This window comes from Lampris incognitus, chromosome 6 (assembly GCF_029633865.1).
Source record: "Lampris incognitus isolate fLamInc1 chromosome 6, fLamInc1.hap2, whole genome shotgun sequence".
Classification (NCBI taxonomy): Eukaryota; Metazoa; Chordata; class Actinopteri; order Lampriformes; family Lampridae; genus Lampris; species Lampris incognitus.
In genome coordinates this window covers 49,653,398-49,676,354 of record NC_079216.1, presented here as the reverse complement: position 1 = coordinate 49,676,354, position 22,957 = coordinate 49,653,398, and the positions used below count along the sequence as shown (strand labels likewise).

The 22,957-nt window shown below is 44.0% G+C and overlaps 1 protein-coding gene across 1 annotated transcript in view; it reads right to left on the bottom strand.

Moving 5' to 3' along the window:
• Positions 1 to 22,957, bottom strand: part of zgc:158868 (uncharacterized protein LOC791147 homolog) — a 61,919-nt gene that overhangs the window by 26,546 nt on the left and 12,416 nt on the right. Inside the window, exon 3 of the mRNA XM_056282522.1 lies at positions 15,395 to 15,591. Within this exon, the coding sequence (XP_056138497.1) occupies positions 15,395 to 15,591 (197 nt within the window). The remainder of the gene's footprint in view (positions 1 to 15,394; positions 15,592 to 22,957) is intronic.

Below are 22,957 nucleotides of genomic sequence, written 5' to 3'. Positions count from 1 at the left end.
CGGAGGTAACACGGGGATTTGATCCGGCAAATCCCCGTGTTGGTAGGCAACGGAATAGACCGCTACACTACCCAGACTGCTCGACTTAGGAGTCTTTGACTACCCCTAACCTTTCACAGATGTAGGAGCTGGTTTTAACACTAAAACCCTTTGAGAAATACTCTTAAGACTCCTAAATTTTTGGTCTAAAATTAGGACTGACACACCCATTACTCAGAGTTTCTCCTAAATCAGGGGTCGGCAACCTTTTGGATGTCCTGTGCCATTAAAAAAAAAACAGCCCTGATCCGAGTGCCAGTTCATTTTCATTGTGAGTTTGCAGAACTTGGGTTCAATCTAGATGGCTGAAAGAGGCTAATATTAGACAACCTACTTTTTTTTTTTTGCTTCTGCCATCGTCAGTTGTTCTTGACCTATGCTACGTTTTCACTACTGCTGTAATGCTGCACTCCCGGGCAGATCAGAGGGAGGGGGAGGAGGGCTATGGTAGGCCACGTCAATAGTGTGCCTCTTGCTGTCAAAAACAACAGTGTATTTTGAGACTATGTTAAATCGAATTATTCCTTTTCTTCATCACTAGGCTATATTTTATGTTAATGTTTTTTCTATCAAGAAAAGTATATTAAATATTTTTTTTATTGAATTCCTCCATGTGCCCATGTTAATGGTCTCAGGTAGCACCGTGGGCACGCGTGTCATACAGACAGAATATGATAATAAATAAAAATCCTTAAACCACATTACATTCGAAACACATTTACATTACCTAACATTAACAGAACATATTGCAGCCAATTTTCTGGTAAAGGCAGCACTTTCTGCTTCCACACACAAGAAACACCTTGGTGTTATTTTAATCGGTTATTCACTTATCACCAACTCCACTTAAATCCTCCGCTGTCTTTTCCTGGAAGTTACATCTTGCAACAGAGGGTTAGAATTAGATCTGCCATCTAATCTCTTTGTCTGCTGTAATTTTAAGGAGCCCCTTTATCCCAGAGTCCACCCAATTTACCATTTTTGCCACATGTTAATGAAATACATGATAAAATACTCATTTTTTTATAGTATGTTGTATGGATGAACAGTCTCTCCTGCACAACACTTTTTTAATGCTTTGGATACTGCAGTGAGACAAAAGCACATGAATCTGATCCAAAATGCTTAATTAATTCAAACGTGTCCTAAATATCAATTCCTAATAGACATCTTATCCAAAGTTGTATTTTTGTGAATCAGGATCTGTTAAAGCCTGTTTAAGTTTGTTGGGGGCAGGGTAGCTATGCAGTATATGGTTTATATATTTCTGATACATGGAACAAATGTACCCTTTTATTTTATTTTTTTAATTTAATTTAATTTTATTTAGTGAGCAAAGCAAGATATAGAAGATTTGTTTTATTGTAAACTTATAAGCATTTGTTGTTTTTCTGTCAATAACTCAAATACAGGAAATGTTAAATATCAAGCCACAACCCAGCAATCCTGTTGTTGTTTTTTTTAACAGCCTTTTATGAGAATATTAAGGGTAATTAGTATTGCTGAATAATCTGGTCAGCTTCTGAGAACTTTATAATTGGTTCATATATGTCAAAGTGCATCTTACTTGCTCATCTTGGCTAACATAATGCCTTTGTTCACACAGTTCCTGGTATGGGACATTAGTGGTAATGTTACAGTATTGAGTTTTCAAACTTCTGCAAGTCATTTACCATCATGATGGTACCAGCCCCCTCTTCACACATGACCCCTCGATGGCTTAATGACGGTAAAGGTTGCATGTGTGTATGTGCTTTGGAGGGTATAGCATCCATGCTGTGATTGCAACATTTTCCTTCTTTGCTGGGAAATCAATCTTGTCATCACACAATTACCATAAAGGAAGCAGATCACTGTTGCAATATTTACTCTTGACGCATAAGGATGCTGTAAAGGACATTGTGGTGAGCCCTAGCATCTTTATTTGGGATCAGACAGACATTGAGCAGACTCCTCCACAGTGCAGATAGTAAGAGTCACATTTACAAAAGTTTTTCTTGTAAGGATAGGTTCCACATTCTACTCAACATATCACTGCTTGATCCTTGAACTCACACTGTCACTCTCAAGCCAATGTCTACTAAAACACAAAACTGTATACGTAAATATAACTAGGGGTAGGTGGCCTTTGCTTACTGGCTGGACAATTCCTCCCTCTCTCTAACAACACTCAATACCTGCACAAATTAGGCATTTATGAAGGTATTCAATGATGTCAGAAAGACAGTATACCTGTGTAGTGTCATTTGTCCCCAATACCTGCATAATGACCTAGAAACCATTTAGCAATCTCTTATCAGCCAGCCACCTTAAAACTATGTGGTGAGTCCCTATCAATGACGTAACAACCACTAAGCAACAACCTGGCAAACAGTGGGCAAATAGTTAAAAATAAACCTTGCTACTACCTTTGCTAATGACTTAGGAACCATTTGGCCAGCACCCCAAATCTGTCAACTCCACAGGACCTCAAGCCAGGCAATTTCCTTTTACTTGGAGGAAAATGACATGGCAAGTCACATACTGTCACAAGTGAAGCCAAAAGTTTATTATATTGCTCTATTAACACACACATTAATGATATTCAGAGAAAAAATTGTGAATACTACAACGAGAGAGAGGACAACAATGAGGATTTATCTACACTTGGGCATGCAACTACAGCCAAATTCTGAAACAACTGTCTGAATTACTGCTAAGACCAACAGCAACAACAACAACAACAACAAAACACTATTGGATTCTATAACAGCATTGTATTTACTATTAAGTGAAAGGGCTTGACTATGTCATCGCTGCATAAATAAATGCATGACAATATAAAGCACACTGCAAGGGAGCAGTGCAAATTCAGTACTCACCACAGTATTCACTATTAATTTCCACAATCAAAAAAAATTTTTTTTTAATCGAAAATATCCTGCATTTTATGCATTCGGGGGTACATTGGTCAAATGGTGGATTTTTCTGACCACTTATCAACAATCAAGCAGAACTTAACCACTTGTTCATATCCTGAAACCACTTGACAAGCTCCTTGCATCTGCCTTATACCAATGTAGTGTGAAACCACCTTACAACTACATAAGTAGTTACATGATAAACCTTGTGGGAAAGTTGTAATTTCCCGGCAAACTATGTGCAGGATTTAGTCAAAGAGAACCCACTGTAGGTGATCGATCAGAATCACGCAGATGTCTTCAATTTTCTGTTTTTATCGCCACCACTATAACCACAATCCTTGTACAACAGTCTGATGTCTCAGTGGTTTTTTGCCAGACGCATTTGACACCAGATAACAATAATTACCATAAAGGAAGGGTAAGGTATATGGTAAAGTCCTCAATCCAGGAAAGCGTCTGACATGTGGCGGACTTCAGACTACCTTTGGTGAAAACCAGGGGCGAACCTGGCTCAGTTCTGATTGGCTCAAAGTGAGGCGGAATTCTGGTGGGGGGAGAGAGAGTGAGGAAGAACATTATGGTGAGAATGTCGCTGCTAGATAGGGCCTTTTCAACGGCCACCCCCAGATTTCTGGAGGAAATCTGAATCAATCCCAAAAAGGCCCTTTGATTATCAGGTTATAAGTCACAGGGTTTCATCACGGATGGCAGTCCAGGACCATTACGGGATCAGCGGTCCATCAATTAGTGTGGCAATGAATGGAGTTGAATAAGTCTAGCGACTGGACGTATGTAAGTACGGTCACCCACCTTGATTTCAGCAAATCTTACTTTGTCGTCAAGTCCAGGGGAAAGGTTGGTGACTATTCCTACTGGCCACAATGATCAAGGTGACTTAGGGTCCATGATCACAACAACCTTACAGATGTCTAGGTATGGCTTCTCTGTGTGCCATCGAATGGCCTCTCTGCCCCATGGAATCCAATATTTGCAACGAATCTCTGCAAATACTCTTTCAGGGCCAGGATGGTGTAGCTGTTCATCAAAGTCTTTAATGATCAGCTGTGTGACTGGGTGTTTGGCATCAAGCACGACTGGATAGATGGCCTCTGGATCGAGCTGATTACTGTGGCATAGGTGGCCACCTACACGGATGAGCTCATCATTTTCATCATGTTCTGGGGCCAGAGTGAGGAGGTGGCTGCTGCTTAGCACTGGCTTTTTTGACTTCAGCTGGGCAAGATCTGTGAGGAAGCAGTCTTGCTGCACTCATTGGAGGAGGGAGGTTTGGGCCTTATGATACTTATCAGCTGTGAGTGCATCTTTTGCCGCCCCATGTAATGATTGAGCGGTTGCCGTTCTGAGATCACTGAAGGTTGTGAACTGAGTGGCATCAGATATAGGCAGTGCAGATGCGAGTCCACAGAAGGCTGGCTTTCTCATTTCCTCACTGTGAACTGCAGTTGTGTGGAGTTGGGGGGTCTCTGGCCACTGATCTGGTCTGATGAGAAGAAAGGGAGGGCCACACCTCCAGCGGCTGTTGGTTGTTAGTGCAGAGAGGGGCTTTCCCCATGTAATGTCATCTGCAGGATTTGTGGCAGACTCCACATAATGGCAGGTGTCACCCGCAGTGAGGTCATGGATCTCTGCCACCCTGGTGCCCACGAACACCTTATAGCAGCATGAGTCCGACTTCAGCCAGGTGAATACAGTGGTGGTGTCAGTCCATAATACAACCTGTTCAATGGGGAGTGTTAACTCAGTTTTGAGTAGTTTGGCTATTTGAGCTCCTGACAAGGTAGCACGCAGCTCCAGGCATGGGGTAGATTGTTGCTTCTTTGGAGTCATTCTAGACTGTGCAGTGAGGAATGCCACCTCAACCTCACCACTGGGACATTCAGTTCTGAAATATGCCACAGAGCAGTATGCCTGCTCTGAGGCATCACAGAAAAAAACCCAATTTATTTCAACAGTTCAAAGTAAAGTTATTTCAATATCAATACTAAATTAGATGTGTTATATATATATTTTTTTTACTCTATTATACTTTTTAAAAGTTCTTCCTAATATTCTATTTATTGTCTATATCTATCTATATTCTATTTTATACCCTTCTAATATATTACTTATGCAGCCATATTCTACACTAACTACTACTACTACTACTACTACTACTTTCGGTTGCTCCCGTTAGGGGTCGCCACAGCGGATCATCCGTATATTCTACACTAACAAATTAAAGAAAATAATCCAAAATAAAGTATGAGTGCACTCAAAGAAAATAATACAGAAAAGAAAACGGGGAATGATTCAGTCTTCCAATCTGTGCAAGGTGCAATGTCCAGATCCTACCACAAGCACAGGGGCAAGTTAATGTAGAGGCGATGATGATGAATCCAAATCCAGGGCGATGATGGGGGCAATCCAAAGGGGGTATCCAAGGGTTCCAAAAGGTGTAGCAAGGGGGGCTGTTCGGGGTACTAAAAAAACCAGTCAGGATTCCAGAAGCGTACAAAACACAAGAGAAAAGAGTTTTCCTTCTTCCTTCAACAGGAGATCATCTGTCAAGGAAGCCTCGTGGGAGGGATCTTTTTTGTCGTAGTTCAAATGTCCTGTAGCTCAAATATCCGTAGTTCAAATATCAATAATTCAAGTATCCATAGTCAAAGTTGTCCGTATTTCTAAATATCCGTATTTCTCTTCTCTATTGTTGACGGTTGTTTGTATGGTTTAAACTCTGTAGCTCGTGTGCCTCCTAGAGGCTACTCGTGGAACTTACATACGTCACAGGGTACATGTAATCATGTGGGTTACATCTACATAGAAGTACTTGAAGACTGACTCCCTTACTGCATCACCAGGCTGAGTGTGGCCCAAGGTGTGTTTTTGGAGAGCATATATGGTGCAGCAGGGGCTGCAGGTCGTGCCAAAGGGGAGCAATCTGTATTAGTATATGGCGGGCTGTTCGCGTTTGAGATCTCTCCAGAGAAAGTGGACGAGTGGCTGATCTTCTGGGAGGAGCCTAACTTGATGGAACATCCCACGTATGTCACTGCTCACAGCAATAGCATGTTCCCTAAAGCGTAGGAGGACAGCAAGTAGAGAGGACCTAAGTGCTGGTCAGGGGAGCAGAAGTTTATTGAGATCAACACTCTGGAACTGAAAGGAGCAATTGAAGACTACACGGTGCTTCCCATTATGTTCCACCATGCGGTGGGGGATGTACCAACTTGTTGGTGTGTCTTCTGCACCAGGCTCCAGTTTGACAATGTAACCAGCTTTTCCAACATCTGTATCTCTGCTATGAAGGCTGAGGCTTGCGCTGGGGCTTTGGAGAGCCTCCTCTCTGTGCTTCTGAGCTGAGGGAGCATGGCCTCCTTTAGTGCACGTAGTTGCAGGAAGTTCTGGACACGGAGAAGAGGAGTGGCATAGCGGTAGATGACATCTACGTATCTTCACCCGCTGGGTTATTACCTACAAGCAGTTGATGGCTTCTTGATCTCATGCTGGCTTTTTCGCTCTGCCAGGGGAGCACATCCATCTGCCATAACCTTTCAACTTGTTGGTAAAGGTCTGCTGGTGGAGCCCCCTAAGCTGTGAAGAGGCAGTGTTGCTCCATGAGGTATTGTTTAACCCCATGGGTTGGACCGTGAAATCTCCATCCAAGGCAGGTTCTAATGGCCACCGGAGCCCTGGGTGGCTCAACGTGTGCTGGTTCCAGTGGTGTTATTAAATGGGGTCAGAACCTATGAGCAAGACAGGACAGATGCTGTCAAACTGCTGAATGGCAAGATCCCTCAGGTGCCTGAATTTCTGCCACAGGGCTTTGATAGGATAGGTATGCTCTCCTAGCCAAGGTTTGGTGTGGTGAAGGCCATCTTGATGTTGAAGACCTGCTTAGGGGAACTCGCTGGCAAGATGGTGAAAAAGACGGCTGCCCCATGAAGCACCTGGAGCTCAGGTGCTTCGGCTGCCCCACTGTTCACAGAGGCAGGTCTTCTGGTTGACCGTTAATCCCCAACTGCTGGGTTGCTGAATGGAGAAGCAGGGTGCGCTCTGAATCGTCGTCCAGTATGGCATATGTCTCCAGAGTCTGATCTCTATTCCTGAGCACCACTTTGCAGACTTTGGAGGACATGGGGTCCCCAGGGAGGTTTACCTATGTAAAGCACCTCTACAGTTTCATTTGGGAGAGTGGGCTTGCCTGGTCCTGATTTTGCTTGCTCTTGCTTCTTGTCACCCCATCTGCATTTTCTGACAATTTTACTTCTTGTGTAGAGCGAGGAGGTGTTGATTATTACAAGTCTTACAGCACATTTTCAAGTTGCAATCCGCTGCTTGATGGTTTCTACCACAGCGCCAACAGTGACCATCGTCTTGTACCCAGGTACATTTCTGGGTAGCACTGAGAAGCTTGAAGTTGGCACAGTTGTTGAGTGAGTGCTTGTTGTTATCACAGAATGTACAAAACTTCTTGGGGGTGTGATGTTCAGCTGCTCCCATGGTTATTTCTCTCGGTGATTTCGGGTCTGCTGAGCCCAACTGGAGAACTGAAACCTTGGCAGTTGACTTGACCCCCTCTTCATCTCTCTGCCCTTTGGGTTGACATCTCTCAAACTACTGCCATACTGTGACACATCTTCCTGGACCTGGGGTTCATATTCTAACCAGACGCCAAATCCACTAGTGTGGGGTTAGATATCCTTAGAGGGTGGATGAAACGTCTAAAGCTAGACCTTAGATCATGTGGAAGTTTACCCAGCAGGCGAGAAACATGGGATCCACATTCCAGTTCCACTCTTCCTTTCCTCCCCAGCTGCTCCAACATACTGACCAGAGATCTTATGCACAGGGCAAACATTCTGAATGACTTGATATCGTCACTCTTTATGTTGGGGCCGTCCATAAGCTCTGCAATGTGCTGAAGAGCCAGCTGATGTGGTTGCCCATAATGCTGGTTCATGGTCACCATGGTGTCAGTGAAGGGGTAATGAGAATTGCTGTAAGAGTCAGCAATGAGCAGAGCGTCTTCCAGCCTCAAATGATCCACTAATATTTGGAATTTAAAGTATTCTGTGGCATCTCGAGGCAGGATATTGTCCAGAGCAATCCTCAGTCTGGCAAACTCTCTTAGAATAGGGTGGATGAAATCGGGGATGGTTGGAGCAGGTCCCCGATATGTCCGCTGCTGACGACCAAGTGGAATCAAAATTTCATGTCTGGGGAGATGGTGCTCAGGTAGATATCTATGACTCTACGGCGAATAGTCACCTCCAGAAGGGTAGCCAAGAAGACGTGGGGCTTGACTGCTCTCGATCTGGTGACGGCGCCATTCTGGAGAATAATGGCACTTTCTGGAGGTGGCAGATCTCTCTGGGGAATGGCAGTGCCCAGCTACAAACCCCAATTCCAATGAAGTTGGGATGTTGTGTAAAACGTGAATAAAAACAGAATACAATGATTTGCAAATCCTTTTCGACCTATATTCAATTGAATACACTACAAAGACAAGATATTTAATGTTCAAACTGATAAACTTTATTGTTTTTTGCGAATAGTCACTCATTTTGAATTTGATGCCTGCAACACGTTCCAAAGAAGCTGGGACAGGGGCAACAAAAGACTGGGAAAGTTGAGGAATGCTCAAAAAACACCTGTTTGGAACATTTCACAGGTGAACAGGTTAATTGGAAACAGGTGAGTGTCATGATTGGGTATAAAAGGAGCATCCCCGAGAGGCTCAGTCATTTACAAGCAAGGATGGGGCGAGGTTCACTACTTTGTGAACAACTGCGTGTTCAAATAGTCCAACAGTTTAAGAACAACGTTTCTCAACGTACAATTGCAAGGAATTTGGGGATTTCATCATCTACAGTCCATAATGTCTTCAAAAGATTCAGAGAATCTGGAGAAATCTCTGCACGTAAGCGGCAAGGCCGAAAACCAACATTGAATGCCCATGACCTTCGACCCCTCAGGCAGCACTGCATTAAAAACCGACATCATTCTGTAAAGGATATTACCACGTGGGCTCAGGAGCACTTGGGAAAACCATCGACAGTTAACACAGTTCGTCGCTACATCTACAAGTGCAAGTTAAAACTCTCCCATGCAAAGCGAAAACCATATATCAACAACACCAAGAAACGCCTCCGGCTTCTCTGGGCCCGAGCTCATCTGAGATGGACTGACGCAAAGTGGAAAAGTGTGCTGTGGTCTGACGAGTCCACATTTCAAATTGTTTTTGGAAATCATGGACATCGTGTCATTCGGGCTAAAGAGGAAAAGGACCATCCAGATTGTTATCAGCGCAAAGTTCAAAAGCCAGCATCTGTGATGGTATGGGGGTATGTTGGTGCCCATGGAATCATGGGTAACTTGCACATCTGTGAAGGCGCCATTAATGCTGAAAGGTACATACAGGTTTAGGAGCAACATATGCTGCCATCCAAGCGACGTCTTTTTCAGGGACATCCCTGCTTATTTCAGCAAGACAATGCCAAGCCACATTCTGCACGTGTTACAACAGCGTGGCTTCGTAGTAAAAGAGTGCGGGTACTAGACTGGCCTGCTTGCAGTCCAGATCTGTCTCCCATTGAAAATGTGTGGCGTATTATGAAGCGCAAAATACAACAACGGAGACCCCGGACTGCTGAGCAACTGAAGTCGTACATCAAGCAAGAATGAGAAAGAATTCCACCTAAAAACTTTAGTGTCCTCAGTTCCCAAATGCTTAATGAGTGTTGTTAAAAGGAAAGGTGATGTAACACAGTGGTAAACACGCCCCTGTCCCAGCTTTTTTGGAACGTGTTGCAGGCATCAAATTCAAAATGAGTGAATATTTGCAAAAAAACAAAGTTTACCAGTTTGAACATTAAATATCTTGTCTTTGTAGTGTATTCAATTGAATATAGGTCGAAAAGGATTTGCAAATCATTGTATTCTGTTTTTATTGACGTTTTACACAACGTCCCAACTTCATTAGAATTGGGGTTTGTAGATGACTGTTCTCTGGAATGTCGTGTTGTTCATCTTTGTACCTGCGATTGGTGGGTCTTGAACGGGGCGCAGTGAGTGCTGACTCGGAGTAATAATCATTGTAGTACACGCTATATGGGAATGTGTTGTACTGTCTTGCATTAGGAGTGTGTTGAGTGAAGTAGTCATCTCGTACTGAAAGGCGGTGATATGACTCTGGATGATGTCCACGTTCCAGGTCATGGCTAGGATGCATGGCTGACAGGATGGGGTGATGTGTCGCCCTTTGCAATGCTGCCTACACCCCCTGTGGGGAAATGTATGACTTAAGCCTTGGCATGGCACCTCCCCGGGGCTGCCCCCCCACCCCCCCCCCCCGTGGAGGGGCTCTGACTCAGCTGTATTATTTTGCTGACGCTGGTGGCGAGCATGGGGATCACTGTGCCCGCTCTGAACTCTTCATTTTGTAGTCTGAGTTGTTGCACCGATAGTAAAAGACTCTCCTGTTCCCGTTTAAGCCTCTGGCACTCCTTCTACCAGTTGTCGCCGGAAGATTCCCATTTATCAGTTATTTCCCACAGCGAGGGGCTGCAGCACTCCTGGCTGACTGGGGATGCAGAGCATGAGCCAGGTGAACGTCCTTCGCTCTCTTGCTCTTGTTGTGGATGAGATGAAGCAGGTGGTGTGGTGTGTGGTGGTGCTGGTCGACTTGGTGTATCAGATAGGCTGTAATCCTTAAGGTATCCGGGCAGGGAACTCTCAAACTGTAGTGGGCTCTAGTATCCGGCTCGAGGGACCACTTTGTGGGAAAGTTGTAGTTTCCCGGCTAACAATGTGCTGGATTTAGTCAAGGAGAACCCGCTGTAGGTGATTGATCAGAATCACGCAGATGTCTTCAATGTTCTGTTTTTATTGCCACCACTACAACCACAATCCTTGTACAACAGCCTGATGCCTTAGTGGGTTTTTTTGCTAGGCGCACTTGACACCAGATAACCATTAGTACATGGTAAAGTCCTCAATCCAGGAAAGCGTCTGACATGTGGCAGACTCCAGACTACCTTTGGTGAAAATCAGGGGCAAACCTGGTTCAGTTCTGATTGGCCCAAAACCCGTGTAAAGTGAGTTGAGATGGAATGAGAATTTGAGGGACTTGATTGGATGTCACTTAATGTCAGATGTGACGTCATCTGACTTTGCCATACCTTGGCTTCTGGTGAATTGACGCCCCTGCACTTTGTTGAGTCACAAAATAAGTGATCACAGATGTAACCGAAGGAGACAAAAGGTTGGCTCTTTAGCATTGCATGCAATGGGGAGAACCGATCTTTACCTTCTATGATGCAGCGGAAGTACAGTGGCTTGCAAAAGTATTCATACCCCTTGAACTTTTCCACATTTTGTCACGTTATGACCAAAAACATAAATATATTTTATTGGAATTTTATGTGAAAGAACAACACAAAGTGGCACACAATTGTGAAGTACAAAGAAGATTATACATGATTTAAAAAAAAATTTACAAATAAAAAACTGAAAAGTGCGGTGTGCAAAAGTATTCAGCCCCCTTTTCTCTGAGTGCAACCAATTGCCTTCAGAAGTTGCCTGATGATTGCTGAATGATCGAATGTTGACCCAATGACTAAATAGAGTCAACCTGTGTGTAATCTAATCTCAGTACAAATACAGCTGTTCTGTGATGGCCTCAGAGGTTTGTTAAGAGAATATTGGGATGCAAACAGCATCATGAAGTCCAAGGAACACACCAGACAGGTCAGGGATAAAGTTGTGGATAAGTTTAAAGCAGGGTTAGGCTATAAAAAGATTTCCCAAGCTTTGAACATCTCACGGAGCACTGTTCAATCCATCATCCGGAAATGGAAAGAGTATGGCACAACTGCAAACCTATCAAGACACGGCCGTCCACCTAAACTTACAGGCTGAACAAGGAGAGCAGTGATCAGAGATGCAGCCAAGAGGCCCATGGTGACTCTGGACGAACTGCAGAGATCCACAGCTCAGGTGGGGGAATCTGTCCACAGGACAACTATTGGTTGTGCACTGCACAAATCTGGCCTTTATGGACGAGTGGCAAGAAGAAAGCCATTGTTAAAAGAAAACCATAAGAAGTCCCGTTTGCAGTTTGCCAGAAGCCATGTGGGGGACACAGCAAACATGTGGAAGAAGGTGCTCTGGTCAGATGAGACCAAAATTGAACTTTTTGGCCTAAATGCAAAACGCTATGTGTGGCGGAAAACTAACACTGCACATCACTCTGAACACACCATCCCCACCGTCAAACATGGTGGTGGCAGCATCATGCTCTGGGGGTGCTTCTCTTCAGCAGGGACAGGGAAGATGTTCAGAGTTGATGGGAAGATGGATGGAGCCAAATACAGGGCAATCTTGGAAGAAAACCTGTTGGAGTCTGCAAAAGACTTGAGACTGGGGCGGAGGTTCACCTTCCAGCAGGACAATGACCCTAAACATGAAGCCAGGGCTACAATGGAATGGTTTAAAACAAAACATATTCATGTGTTAGAATGGCCCAGTCAAAGTCCAGACCTAAACCCAATTGAGAATCTGTGGCAAGATCTGAAAACTGCCGCTCACAAACGCTCTCCATCTAATTTGACTGAGCTTGAGCTGTTTTGCAAAGAAGAATGGGCAAAAATTTCAGTCTCTAGGTGTGCAAAGCTGGTAGAGACATACCCCAAAAGACTTGCAGCTGTAATTGCAGCAAAAGGCAGTTCCACAATGTATTGACTCAGGGGGGCTGAATACTTTTGCACACCGCACTTTTCAGTTTTTTATTTGTAAATTTTTTTTTTAAATCATGTATAATTTTCTTTGTACTTCACAATTGTGTGCCACTTTATGTTGGTCTTTCACATAAAATTCCAATAAAATATATTTATGTTTGTGGTCGAAACGTGACAAAATGTGGAAAGGTTCAAGGGGTATGAATACTTTTGCAAGCCACTGTATGTTGGCCATTTTTTTCTTTTTGGATTTTTCCCCCTTTTTCTTACCCCACTCTTTTGAGCTGTCTCAGTCGCTGCCCCACCCCCTCGGCCGATCTGAGGGGGGCTGCAGACTACGACATGCCTCCTCTGATACATATGGCGTCGACAGCCGCTTCTTTTCACCTGACAGTGAGGAGTTTCGCCAGGGGGATGTAGCGCATGGGAGGATCACGCTATTCCCCCCAGTTCCCCCACCCCCCGAACAGGATCCCCGACCGACCAGAGGAGGCGCTAGTGCAGCGACCAGGAGACATACCCACATTCGGTGTGGGTTCCATTTCTGCTTGAGTACAATATCAACTCGGGGTTCTTGGACTACATATGACGTCACGGATTATGTTGCTAGCTAGCGTTGCTAGCTTTATAGTTATTTAGCTGTGTAGGTTTTTACAATCCAAATTGACATAGAGTTGGTTAGTAAAGGTGCAAGGGCCGAAGGCCCGAGCTGCGTCTAAGGAGCGAGGCCGCAGGCTCAGGACCGCCCCCCCACCCCCGGACGAGCGAATGCACGTGAGGGCTGAAGGCCTGAGCTGCGTCTAACGTCAATCTACTGTTTCCCGCTGTTCCTAAACTGAACTAGCCCCTACCCAAGCCCCTACCCAATCATAATGCGTGAAGTAGTGATGTCATCTGTAGTCGCAGGACCCCGAGCAGGGCGAGTAGATCAAGTACCGACACCGGCTTCCCACCCGCAGACATGGCCAATTGTCTCTGTGCATAACTGTTGTACACTGGCTTCTTGTTTCTACTGCAGCGGTCATACCAGTTTCCTGTTTGTTGGCGTGTGCTATTGACAATGGCATATTTTTCGCGATGCCTGCAAGATTTATCATGGATAAATGTTAACGACATACACAGAATTGTCGACAAACTTTCACCTGCACATACCAGTAAACGGGTGAAAAGTTTCAAGTTGTACATATCAAGATATGCCATTGTCAATAGCACAAGCCAACAAACTGGTATGACAGCTGCTGTAGAAACTGGAAGTCAGTGGACTACAATTATGCACAGAGTGGATTGTGTCTGCAGGGATGCCTGACCAAGCTTTAGGTAACACGGGGATTCAAACTGGAAATCCACATGTTCGTAGGTAACGGAATAGACCGCCACACTACCCAGACGCCATACGTCGGCCATATTTGTGAAAAAGGTCTTTAGCGACCACTTAACAACAGCTAGCAATGAATAAGCAACAGCCTAGCAACTATGTAGTACTAGTACTACTACTTTTGGCTACTCCTGTTAGGGGTCATCACAGCGGATCATCCGTTTCCATTTCTTCCTGTCCTCTGCATCTTTCTCTGTCACATCAGCCACCTGCATGTCCTCCCTCACCACATCCATAAACCTCTTCTTTGGCCTTCCTCTTTCCCTCTTCCCTGGCAGCTCTATATTCAGCATCACCCATATTCAGCATCCTCTCCCAATATACCCAGCATCTCTCCTACATACATGTCCAAGCCATCTCAATCTGGCTTCTCTTGCTTTGTCTCCAAACCATCCAACCTGAGCTGTCCCTCTAATTTAATTGTTCCTAATCCTGTCCTTCTTCGTCACTCCCAATGAAAATCTTAGAATATTTAGTAACTATTTAGTAACCATTGAATAATCACTTCCTAACACCAAATAACTGCCTTGCAACCATACAGAAACCACAGAGTTAGAGTGTTTGGTAACAGCTAACAACCACCTAGCGATAGCTCAGGAATAGTAGCTGTGAATCAACCAATTAGTAACACAAAGTAAACGCTTGGTAACCACCTGCAAATCACCTTAGCTAGGGTCATGAAGTAGCTCACTCACATTTTCTCCAGGAAAAATGCTTTTGGTGGACTAATTGAAGGACAGAAGGCTAGCCAGGGTAAAATAAATGTTTAAATCTTATATTTCAAAGGCCTGTGCTGTTAATTTTGAGTTTACCGATGGCTCCGGCTGATGCATATCTTAGCTGTACGTCATGGCAACGTACAGCAAAATTCGAAGACAGTGCTGTTGTCAGTATCTGCTGCAGTGATCAAGCTGCTGCACTTAGGTCACTGTGACATACAGTGAAGAGGTGCAGCAGACTGAGCCATCTTCAAAATCACCAGCATAGGCTGTCCATATTTAATTAAAAGTATGTTTCACCCCGGCTAAACATTTTACCCCAAACGCAGGGCTGTAGAGACCTTTGGGAACACCCTCAAAGATGCAATAGCTGATTGAAAATAGGTTAAAAAAGTGACCTAGTGATTTATTCCTCATGGTCATCTTTTGTAAGATTTTGTGAACCCCATCTCAGAGTAATAGGTAGATAGGGTCATGTATGGGTCTATTTTCCCAGCTGCTATTAGCTAGCCCACTCGTGCATTTTCTTCAAGAAGCCTCCTTTAGTAGTTCCAGTCAGGTTTTGTGTGTGTTTGCATATTTTGTAAATAGTACAAGCATTAAGAGAAAGAAACTAACCTTTGCAAGGAGAAACGGTCCTACAACGTTGGTCTCGTACACCTCCATCATCTCTGTTTTATTAGTAAGCGATAGTGGTGCCGGTGAGTCTGGTTTGTTAATGCCCGCATTGTTGATAAGGAGATTCAAACCATGGGCATTGACTCGTTCACCAATTTTTTGGACAGCAGCCAAGATACTGGCTTCATCTGTGGTATCTGCACACACACACACACACATGCACGCACGCACACGCACGCACGCACACACACACACACACACACACACACACACACACACACACACACACACACACACACAGAAATAGAAAATAGGCACATGAAGACTAACAAAAGTCTGTGTTCACATATTTGAACATAAAAAATTATGAACTAACAAAATTAACTTGACATAACATTAATCAATAACAAAGAGCATACCATCACTGCCCCAACTAATTTGTATACATAAGTATACATTCATAACGGTAGTGAATCACTGATAGAATACAGTAACCTTTCTTGAAATCCAGGAACCAAACTACCAATTGTCAAACGACAGTGTTATTGGTCTCTTGCTCAATCCAGTAAATACTGACCAACTTCAGTTTACCAAACCCATAATATATTTTTTTATTCTGTATTATACTTCATGATTTTATGTGTAGGATAAGCGGTTTGGATAATGGATGGAAGTTTTGATTTAACCTTTGCTCAAGAAAAATTCAAAAAATGCACTTTTCAGACAAGAAATGTACAAACAAACCAAGAAAAAAATTCCAATAAAGATAGCAGAAGAGTTAAAGGTATGTCATAATTCAATATATGAGTGCTCGGAGATTTTCATAACAGCAGGATCACGCAACGAGCCAACATATAAACACTGGCTGAACAAACAACATATTTCGCCCATGGGTCATTTAATAATGAGAGCGAACAGGTTGCAAAGCTCTGTGAATGTGATGTCAGGTCATGCCATGCCAAAGGGCTATTTCAGCAGTAAGGATGTTAAAGCCCATCATACTCAAAACACTGGGGACACGGCTGACATGGCCAGGGAAGTTGATGTCATGTGAAGTCAAAACATGATCCCTGAAATGCACCTCAAATAACAGTATTTTGTTTCCCTTCCACCTCTTAACATACCAGTCGTTAAAGTCAGTTTATTTGATCACCAGCTATTGAGCTATAGACCATGCTCAATAGCTCTTAGCTATTGAGCATGGTCCATAAGACAAAGTAGAGCGGTGAAGACAGAAAGTTTATTCTGCGACAGCACAAAAATCTTGGTGTTATTTTTGATCCCAGCCTTTCCTTCGATAAGCATATTAAAAAATCCCCAAGACTGCCTTTTTTCATTTATGTAACATAGCTAAAATTGGGTCTTTTCTCTCCATGGCTGACGTAGAGACTCTAATACATGCATTTGTTTCATCCAGTCTTGATTACTGTAATGTTCTGTTTTCAGGTCTGCCACATGCTAGTACTACAAGTCTTCAGATGGTTCGGGAATGCTGCTGCTAGAATCCTAAATAAATCTAGGAATTTTGACCACATTACACCAATTCTTGCCTCCCTTCATTGGCTTCCTATCCATGTTAGATCAGAATACAAGGTGCTTCTGCTGACTTATAGAATCCTAAATGGGCTTGCTCCATCTTACTTGTCTGATCTCCTTAAACCATACATTCCATCTCAAGCTCTTCGCTCTCAAAATACAGGGGTCCTGATGGTACCCAAAGTTAAAAAGAAGTCAGCTGGTGGCAGGGCCTTTTCCTATCAGGCCCCGTTCTTGTGGAATAATCTGCCTGCTGCCATCAGACAATCAGAGTCTGTTGAGTCCTTTAACTTCAAACTCATCTTTTTGCCTTAGCTTACAATTAATTGCCTTTAGGTTAAGTGCTTCACAACCTGTGCTGCATGGCAGGTCGGTTTCTGTCTCAATGAATTCACCACCCACTGTTCTGCTGACAAGATTATAGTGTATAGATTATGACTAATTGATGACTTAATTGATTGTGACTAATGACTATTGTAAACTGTTCTCGACTCCCACATGTCTTTTTCTCTCTCTGAATGATGTCTTCTCCTTTCTCTTTTTCTGTGTGTGAATGGTGTCATGTGAGTCTCCCTTGTGTGCACATGCAGTCGATCCTCCTCTCAGGTGTCCATGGTGATGGTGCTCGCCACCTGGATGCTGCTTGGCATTCCCCTCAACACATTTTCTTTTTATATATATTTTATAAATCCATATAATTTTTGTTATTCTGGGTTTTCTTTTTCTTTCTTTTATATGGTGATGCTGTTCATGTGGCTTGGGTCCTGAGCTGTTTCAGTGGCGTATGGACACTGCTTGGCATCCTGCGCATCATCTTCTTCATAAATTTTATAATTCCATTATAATTGTCTTATCCTCTTTCAATGTTGTATTCTGTAAATTGTGTAAACACAACATCCATTGCACGTTGTCCGTCTTGGGAGAGAGATTCCTCCTTTGTTGCTCTCCCTGAGGTTTCTTGCCCCTGTTAAAGGGTTTTTTTTTTTCGGGAGTTGTTCCTTATCCGATGTGAGGGTCTAAGTACAGGATATTGTGTTGCTGTAAAGCCCCTTGAGGCAAATTTGTAATTTGTGATATTGGGCTATACAAATAAAATTGACTTGACTTAACAATTTTTGAAAGAAGTATAGAATAGGTACTGCTTTTTTATTTTACTTAGTGCTCTGTCCTACAAGTCTGAGGATTCAGGCATTTTATACAAATTCTTGGTTGTCTGTCTTGCTTGTTATCATAATAACGGATTACCTTGAATATATGGGCTAGACAAACAAAGCTGATGGGAGCTGGGTTTTCTGATGTTGATGGTTATGTGGATTACCAAGCCACTACAATTACCCAATGTGATTCCTGAGCAAAGCATATAAGCAGAAGAGCAGTGGTCAGACAGCAGGATGAAGGTTTTAACAAGGGAAAGAAGCAACATGGCTGCATTCAAGTCTGAAAATAGACATATAGGAACTAAATTATTGAAGGGCAGGAACCCTAATCTCTTGGCATGCCAGTACAGCACAATTATTAACTTAACTTGTTTTTACTTTTATTTTGACATTTTGAACTTTTATCCTTAACTGTGTACAAGCCATCCGGTCCTTGTATAACCAAAGTGAGAGCTGTGTCTGCATTCTCAGCACAAAGTCAAACACATTTTCGGTAGGTGTTGGACTCCGCCAAGGTTGTCCCTTGTTTCCAATTCTGTTTGTGATATTCATGGACAGGATCTCAAGGTGCAGCCAAGGTGAGGAGTGTGTCCGATTTGGGAACCTCAGATTTGCATCTCTGCTCTTTACAGATGATTTGGATTTGCTGGCTTCATCAGAATGCGACCTCCATCACACACTGGGCAGTTTGCGGCTAAGTGTGAAATGGCCGGGATGAGAGTCAGCACCTCCAAGTCTGAGGCCATGGTTCTCTACCGGAAAATGGTGGATTGCTCCCTCCGGGTTGGGAATGAGTTGTTGCCTCAAGTGAAGGAGTTCAAGTATCTTGGGGTCTTGTTCACGAGTGACGGTAGGATGGAGCAGGAGATTTACAGGCAGATTGGTGCAGCATCAGCAGTAATGCGGACGTTGTACCAGACCGTTGTGGTGAAGAGGGAGCTGAGCTGGAAGGCAAAGCTCTCAATTTACCAGTCAATCTTTGTTCCAAGTCCTCAGCTATGGTCATGAGCTTTGGGTAGTGACTGAAAGGGTGAGATCGCGGATACAAGCGGCTGAAATGAGTTTCCTCCGTAGGGTGTCTGGGCTCAGCCTTAGAGATAGGGTGAGGAGCTCGGACATCCGGAGGGAGCTTGGAGTAAAGCCGCTGCTCCTTCACATCGAAAGGAGCCAATTGAGGTGGTTCGGGCATCTGATTAGAACACCTCCTGGGCGCCTTCCTTTGGAGGTTTTCCGGGCACATCTAACTGGGAGGGGAACTTGGGGTAGACCCAGAACTCACTGGATGGACTACATATCTAATCTGGCCTGGGAATGCCTTGGGATCCCCCAGGAGGAGCTGGAGGGCGTTGCTGGGAGAGGGACATCTGGAGTGCCCTACTTAGCTTGCTGCTACCACGACCCAATGCCGGAGAAGCGGCTGATGATGAGATGAGAAGATGAGATTCTTAACTGTATTTGCCTCTTTGCTTGTTTTGAAATATCGTTTTCCTTTGACTCTGGATGTGGTTATTTGGACACAATGCCAAATTTGCAAAGCTATGCATGGAAGTTCATCTTACCCGTCATCTTGCGTAGGGAAATTGATAAACATATGTACTTGAATTTACCAAAAGCCTGAATAAATGCTCACGTCATGTCTAGTTTGTTTAAATGCTTCTAATACTGTTACTTAACGTCCAAAAAAGGCAGCCATTAAATAGTAGATGAGCAGGTAAGATCATGCTAATCTTATAACAATATATGCTTTATAATAATAATAATAATTAAGAAAAAGCAAAATGAAAAAACAGCTCATGGATGTGTAAATTACACCCCCCCTTTTTTCTCCCCAATTGTACTTGGCCAATTACCCCACTCTTCTGAGCCATCCCAGTCGTTGCTCCAACCCCTCTGCCGATCTGGGGAGGGTTGCAGACTACCACATGCCTCTTTCAATACATGTGGAGTCACCAGCCGCTTCTTTTCACCCAAGGCTGGATTACGAACCGGGCATGCCGGGCAAGTGCCCCAGAGCCCCGGACCACGGGGGGCCCCAAATGGTCAGGGGTATTATGTTCACGGTAAAGTAGGGATCCACAATCATACCTTACAAGGGACATTTGCTCCAACCCTGCGTCACGATGCAGGGCCCAAGCTAGTCTCTATTGATGTGGGGGCCCCAAGCTACAGTCTCTACTGATGCAGGGCCCCAAGCTATAAAGTCTATATTCATGCGGGGCCCCAAGCTACAGTCTCTACTGATTTCTCCACTGATGCAAGTGACCTAAAATAATCGGACTCAAGCAATTCACATTATATGGAGTGATTCTGAATTGCTGGTTCATCTAAAGTAGAGTAAGTATAATCTTTCTTTCTTGCTTAACAAGTTGCTATTAGTCTTATTACAACTGCTTGCGTATTAGTCCTATTCTCTATACATTTGCTGCTGGTTCCTAGTGGGAACTAGTGGGATCTTGTTCTAGCTGTAGCTGTTTTTCACCTAGTGTGTCCTTAAATATTTCTTGTTGTCTAGCTGTTTTGAATTAGTTGTCCTTTTAGCTTATAAATATATTCCTTGGTAACTCTTGTTTGCAGTTTTAATAGTTTTGTGTGAGGTTTGATAGAGTTTTACATAAATGACCAGTTTCTGAGTAATAGGCCTAGTTTCAGTTTACCTCTTTGGCCGATTGGGTGTTAAGTGGCCGGAGTGACCAGAACATCACAGGGATTTATAAGTCTGACCTGGTTCAGTTTCAGTCCAGTGTGCATTTTAACTTCCGGAGTGATTCTGAATTGCTGGTTCATCTAGAGTAGAGTAAGTATCATCTTTCTTGCTTAACAAGTTGCTATTAGTCTTATTCCAGCTGCTTGAGTATTAGTCCTTTTCTCTACAGATCTGTTGCTGGTTCCTAGTGGGATCTTATTCTAGCTGTAGCTGTCTTATTCTAGCTGTAGCTGCTTTTCACCTAGTGTGTCCTTAAATATTTCTTGTTGCCTATCTGTTTTGACTTAGTTATCCTTTTAGCTTATAAATATATTCATTGGTAACTTGCTGTTTGCAGTTTTAATATTTTTGTGTGAGGTTTGATAGAGTTTCACATAAGTGAACAGTTTCTGGGCAATAAGCCTAGTTTCAGTTTATCTCTTTGGCCAATTGGGTGTTAAGTGGCCAGGGTGTGACCTGCACTCCTGGCAGACAATTAACAATCAGTGTTTTTTAAATCACTGCTGCTACTTCCAACCATCAGGCAAACAATCTGAGGGCAAACAGGTCTATGCTGAACGAAGGCTAGAGTGAACAAAAGGCAAGTGCGACTTTTTCAAGCCAAGATTTCGTCAAGCAAGGGCTGCTCTTTTTAGATCCGGTCAGTCGTCTGTATTTTGTGTACCTAGTATAGACGGTGTGTTTCCTTCGCATTCCTGTCCTTTTCTCTTCCCGGGGCTGGCATAGACGTTGGGTCATTCCTAGGTGCTGTGACCCTACCAATCTCATCTATCCCACTTTCTCTACTCATGTTGAGCAAGTGGTGCAAGAGGGCTCTGGAATTGCCAGTCTGCGGTGCTGAAAGCTGAGTTTATCTCAGGCTACGCATCCTTGCTCTCCCTTAATTTTCTTGCTCTAACTGAGACCTGGATCATACCAGAAAACACTACCACACCCGCAGCTCTGTCAGAATGTGTAATCTTTTTCTAACACTCCCAGAGCTGGGAGGCGAGGTGTTGGAACTGGCCTGCTAATCTCCCCAAAATGGAAATACACTCTTGTTTTCTCCGCCCTCTTTTGAATGTCATGCTGTTATTGTTTCTTGTCCAGTCAAACTCACCATTGTGGTTGTGTACCACCCACCAGGCCCCCTTGGTGAGTTTCTGGAGGAGCTTGACACGCTTGTCTCATACTTCCCTGTTGACTCTGCACTTATCCTTCTCGGGGACTTCAATATCCACACTGACAAGCTAGATCCTCTTCTCTCTTTCCTCTTTTCCTTTGACCTTCACCTCTCACCCTCTCCTCTTACCCACAAGGCCGGCAACCAGCTGGACCTTATCTTTACTAGACACTGTCCTATTTTCAATCTCTGTTACTCCCCTCTAGCTCTGACCACTATTTCATGTCCTACTCTCGCCCCTCCCCCTACCTACCCGTTCTCTCTCCACCACTGATCTTTTTTCCTCTGTTACCTTTATCCTCCCTACACCTGAACCTTTCTCTGTCCTACCCCCTGACACGGCTACTGATCCTCTTCTCTGGACAATCTCTGTCCCCTCACCTTCAGGCCTGCATGCTCAACTCCACCTGCCCCTTGGCTGTCCGACTCAGTACGTACTAACAGACGGAGCCTATAAGAGTGGCAGAGCGTAAATGGAGAAAAGGTAAACTCCCAGAGGACCTTCTCAACGTCTAATCTCTTCTTTCCACTTCTCTTCCTCCTCCCTTTCTGCTGCTAAAGCTGCCTTTTATTGCTCTAAAATCCTATCCTCTAATCCTAAGAAACTCTATGAAACCTTCCCTACACTTCTTCAACCTACTTCCTCCCTTCTCCCAGATGACTTTGCTAACTTCTTTGACAAGAAGGTAAACGACATCAGATCCTCCTCTTCTCACCACCCGGTTAGTGCTCCTTGCACTAGCACACCCTCCCTCACCTCTCCCCTGACGAGGTCTTCAACCTCATCACATCCAGTCACCCGACCACATGCTCCCTTCACCCGGTCCCCTACCCTCTTCAGTCTATAGCACCTGAACTCCTTCCCTTTCTAACCCACCTCATCAACACCTCCCTCCAGGCAGGATGCTTTCCACCTGCCTTCAAGATTGCTCAAGTCACCCCCCCCCCTTCTCAAGAAATCATCACTTAACCCCTCTGACATCAAACTGTAGACCGGTTTCCCT